Source organism: Microtus pennsylvanicus, chromosome 9, assembly GCF_037038515.1.
Source record: "Microtus pennsylvanicus isolate mMicPen1 chromosome 9, mMicPen1.hap1, whole genome shotgun sequence".
Classification (NCBI taxonomy): Eukaryota; Metazoa; Chordata; class Mammalia; order Rodentia; family Cricetidae; genus Microtus; species Microtus pennsylvanicus.
In genome coordinates this window covers 40,925,613-40,930,529 of record NC_134587.1, presented here as the reverse complement: position 1 = coordinate 40,930,529, position 4,917 = coordinate 40,925,613, and the positions used below count along the sequence as shown (strand labels likewise).

General features: G+C 52.6%; 1 protein-coding gene across 1 annotated transcript; it reads left to right on the top strand.

Moving 5' to 3' along the window:
- Positions 1–366: 366 nt before the first annotated feature.
- Positions 367–4,892, top strand: LOC142856791 (von Ebner gland protein 1-like). The gene is made up of 7 exons (XM_075984443.1): positions 367–453; positions 898–1,034; positions 2,137–2,207; positions 3,118–3,228; positions 3,775–3,876; positions 4,063–4,089; positions 4,770–4,892. Exons 1-6 carry the CDS (start codon positions 367–369, stop codon positions 4,086–4,088), a joined length of 534 nt encoding a protein of 177 aa, XP_075840558.1. The 3' UTR covers position 4,089; positions 4,770–4,892.
- The last annotated feature ends 25 nt before the right edge of the window (positions 4,893–4,917 follow it).

The window sequence follows — 4,917 nt, the reverse complement described above, 5'->3', positions numbered from 1 at the left end:
GGATGACCGCACTGTGTGCAGGAGGAGTTCGCTCCTGCTCTTCTCACCCTCAGGGCTCCTGACACGGGAGGCTGCATCTCTACCTCAGACTCACTTTCTTGCCAGGGCAAATCTACAAGTATCCCAGTCCCATCATCCTCTGGGTATTGAGTGTTATCTAGAAATTTCCAACAATGATGACCTTTATCTGGTCCATTGAAGAGCTGGCCATGGTGAATGTCCAGGAAGGGACTGGTCAGTCATCCTTGCCAACTTCCTGGGGACCCTGGGCTTAGGCAGTATAAAAGGCAGCTGAGTGGAGCCCCAGCACAGCCTCCTCAGCTAGCCCAGTGACTTGTTGGGGACCTGTGAGCACAGACTCTGGAGATGAAGACCCTGATCCTGTGCTTTGGCCTCGGCCTTGTTGCTGCCCTGCAGGCCCAGGCCTTCCCGGCCGCAGAAGAGAATATAGATGTGAGGCTGAGCAGGGCAGGGGCTTCGAGGAGGGTTATGGCAGATTGGGGGGTTGAGGTTGTGGGTTGGAGGGGCCATTGCTTCTTCATCTAAAGAGACATCGTTTCAGAGCCAGGCTTGAACACCTACTCTGAGGGAATGCCAGACACAGCACAAGGAATCTGGTCAGATGGTTCTGGGTGCAGAGGGCTTGGAGGAGGTCAGAGTCCAGAGTCCATCTCTCCTCACTGTGCTCTGGGAGTGCAGGGTCTGTGATAGTGTCACACCTGCAAGGGTTGGTGACCACACTGCTGTGGCCCTGGTTGAACTAGCTTATTTGATGGGTTGATAGAAGGGGAAACACTTCACATGTCCAGAACATGGAAGCAAGCTAGGGACAGGGGCTAAGGACTAGGGGCAGTCTTGGGGTCTACCTGAATCCTGATGGGCGGGTGCCTTCTCCAGCTGACAGGAATGTGGTATTTGAAAGCTACAGCATCTGACAAGGAAATTCCTGGCCTGGATTTAAGGTCTATGTCTGTGACTCCCATGACCATCACGACCCTGGAAGGGGGCAACCTGCAAGTCAACTTCACTGTCCTGTGAGTGTGTGCCAACTGAGTTGGTAGCATTCTTATTGGTCTTTGCGACATAGGAGAACTGGGGGCTGAGTGGGGTGCATGGGGTGAGCTGGGGGACTGGGACCACAGAACCACTGAGGGTGTCTCACTTTAGAGGTGACCATGGTACAGTCAGTGGTGCAGAGAAAATATCTCATATGGAAGTGGCACCCACTTTCTATTCTCAAGGGACATCCTTTGTCAGTGACCCAGGCCCTTGGAGAAGGGTTTCACTGCCAAATCCAGGATAAACATTCAGTCTGTTTTCTCTGTAGCATAAAATTCTGCCTGTAAAGGAGGCAGGGGCCAGGATTTCACAACACTTGAGAGGTGTATGGCACCCCAGGGAGAAAGTTTATCAGGTTCTGCGGAGACACTGAAATCCCAGCCTGTTCCCACTGGTGTGACCTTTGGGACCAGTCGCTGGTGTGACCTGTCATGTGTGTGACCTCTTCTCTTTGAAGACTATTACCTCTGCTGTCTCACACCTGTGTGACTTCCTATCCCTGTGGCCTCTACCTTCTTGTCTGATCTCATATTTGGGTTTCTGTCGCTTTAGTAGCTCCTGAAGAAGACAGTGTCTGAGATGTCTTTACCAGGTCCAGCATTTGGACAGCCCCTGCCCTGTCAGTTACCCTGGAGCGAGCCCTTTGTTCTTTCCCCCGAATCAAGCTCTCTGAGAAGTTTCCTCAATGGCCTGGTGACAGGGATTGTTGGGCTCCTCCCTAAGTATCTCCAGAGACAGAGGGTGAGCCCCGGGGGTCACACAGCATGCAGGTGAGGAAGGGAGGATTTGTTTCAGACGATGTCTGCCAACCAAGTAGCCTAGGTTCTCCGAGGGAGTGAGCAAGAGGCTGTCAGGGTGCAGCCAGCAGGTGACATGATACAGAACTGAGTCACTGTGGGAGTCAGGGGACTTGAGCACGTGACTCAGGAGGCCTACTGGTAATGTAATTGGGACCCAGTGAAGCCTGCACTTCCTTGGTCACCTTGGGACCAGGCACCTGTAGACAATATTGTGTGTGCTGCCAGGAAGAGAGTTGTGTGGCTGGGCAGTGTGTCTCACAGACCTTCTGTGTTCCAGGATTGAAGGACGATGCCACGAGATGATCACTGTCCTAGAGAAGACATCTGTGCCTATAAAATACACAGCCTGTGAGTCCCTGGGCTTGTGAGGGCTGTACCCAACATCCTTGACACACATGAGACCAGTGCGGCCATCCCACAGTGACCCATGGCTTGAGGACCTTTGCTTTCTCCTAACCCTGTTAATTCCCATGATGGCTACCATGAGACAGTTTTCCTGATGGGAAGGGAACAGCCGACACCAAACACTACATCGGGGGTGGTACATGGGTCCGTACATGAGAATCAGCTGTTGTCTTAGTTAGGGTACGGTTGTAGGAATGCAACCCCGTGTTAAAAAACAAGCTTAGGAAAGGGCTTATTTTGTCTACACTTCCACATTGGTGCTTACTTCAAAGGATGTCAGGACAGGAACTCAAACAAGGCAGGGTATAGGAGTTGATGCAGAGGCCATGGAGGCTTGCTCCTTACTTCCTTGCTTTTCCTGGTTTGCTCAGCTTGCTTTCTTATGGAGGTGGCCCCATTTGGCCTAGGCCCTCCCTGTCAATCACTAAGAAAGTTCCCTACAAGCTAACCTACAGCCTGATCTTATGGAAGCATTTTCCCAACTGGGCTTTCCTCGTGTCTGATAACTCTGGCTTGTGTCAAGTTGACATAAAACTAGTCAACAGAACAGCCCAGTGTTGTCCCATTTGTAGGCTATGGGGAGCTCCTGGAGGGAGTCAAGAGAGGGATGTATCTGGTTCCAGAGGCAGACGCTCCTGTATGACACACAGGTTGGGGCATGGCCATCCCATGTATGTGGCTCCCATGGAAATGAAGGTTCCTTCTAACTGAGGCTCTGGGATGGTGGAGAAGCTGGGGCAGTAAGAACTGAGCAATTGGGAGGAAGACAGGTTGTGAGGCTCCAGGACACCCTTAGATCCTTGTTGAAGGGGCAGGGTGCTTATTAAGGATCCGTGTGACTCTACCTCCACAGATGGGGGCACTCAGGAGCTCTTCATCATACCATCTGCTGTGCAGGATCACTACATCTTCTACTGGAAAAACAACATACACGGGGAACAATTCCGAATTGTAAAACTCGTGGGTGAGTCCCATTATTGTGAAATGGGCCAACGGTTCACAGGGTGAAAGGGGCCTCACCACTGTTGGGGTTCCAGCAGGAATAAGGATGGGTACAGAACAGGATCCATCATATAAAGACCAGCCCCAATCACAGCACGTACCCGTGTCCTTGCCTGGGAAAGAGCCCCAGAGCCTCCTGAGCCCTCCCTGGGACTGGGCACTGCCCACATAGAGCAGAGAGGCAGCACGGAGCCCTCAGCCAAGGGTGACATATTCCTCCGGGGTGAGGTTGGTCACAGTGTCCCCAACTGCCCTGAGAGAAACTTGGGTGAGATGAAGGCACAGTGCCCGTGTCCTCAAGGTCAGATGGAGGGATGACCATGCTGTTCTGGTCCTCCTTCCCCACCTGGATTCTCCTCTCTCATCCAGCCCTGGTTCATATCCCTACCTGGGTGGGCCATGTCTCACACTTCACCCTAAGATGCTTGGTTCCCTGGGCTCGAGGGAAGCTCTATCAGCTCCCCCAGGTCTGTCCTTGACACCATGTCCCTCCTGACCTCTCCTATAGGCAGAGACCGTGACCTCCACCAGGAGGCACTGGAAGATTTTCAGAATGCTGTGAAGGCTGGAGGCCTCAACACAGAGAGCATCCTCATCCCCAGGCAGAGTGGTAGGAAGCAAGCTGCCATGTTCTCCCGCCCTACACAAAGGAGGCAGCCAGTTCCTCAGGACAACTGGCTGCCTCTCACTCAGCTTTGTCCTTTGTGGGTGGGATACATGCTGGCTGATGGAGGGCCTTGGTTTTCTGACTGAATTCCCTGGACCTTCTGAAGTATGTTCTTTCTTTCTTGGACAGAAACCTGCCCTCTAGGAAGCGATTAGGGTAAGTGGTCATTTTTGTTGGACACTTGAGGAAATCATGGTCCTGGGGTCATTGGGGCTTCTGGAGACCCTGTGTTCTAACCTTTGCCTACCTGTGTGGACAGGTACTGCCTGTTCTACTGGAACACACTCTACCCATGGGTATTTTGCTTCAGGGGTGTTATTTCCTGGACTTAGGAATATCCCTCACTGATACCCTGCAGTTGGTTTGCAACTGGAGAGAATGCCTCTCTGAATGCATCCCCTGCAGTTCTGTGCAGAAGGGAAATCCCTCCCTTGCAGCTCCCTTCCCCTTAGTTACCATGTTGACTCTATTCACAGCATGGATTGCTTTTAGGATATGGCAGCCATGCCTAGGGTCTAGCAGCCTTCCTGGGTTCCTCTTTGCTGTGTGATGCTTGGGAGATGCTTTTCAGAGATCTGCCCACGTGGATCTGCGCATGTGTGGGCAGAGCCTGAGTCCAACAGTATCCTTGTCATCCCTTTGCCATGCTCTTGCCCTGAAATTATCTGTCCCCTTTTCACACATGAGCATGGAGAACTGTGGGGATGGGGTTCGCAGAGGGGAGGAGGGAAATGACCTATGCCCTATTTGGGTCTGGTGAGTGGAGACCCCAGCATCCCAACATTTTCCCCCTGCATGAATCATTTTGGCTCAACTGACTCTCCTCTTTCCCACAGCAAGGAATGCCGGGGTCCAGGCTGCCTCAGAGCATTGCTGCACCCAGACCTCCTGAGGGCAGGACACAGAAGTGCTCCCTCCCTCTCCCTTCTGGCTTCACCCATCCCTTCCCTCTGCCTCCCACTCCCCTGCTTCTCATTAAAGAAC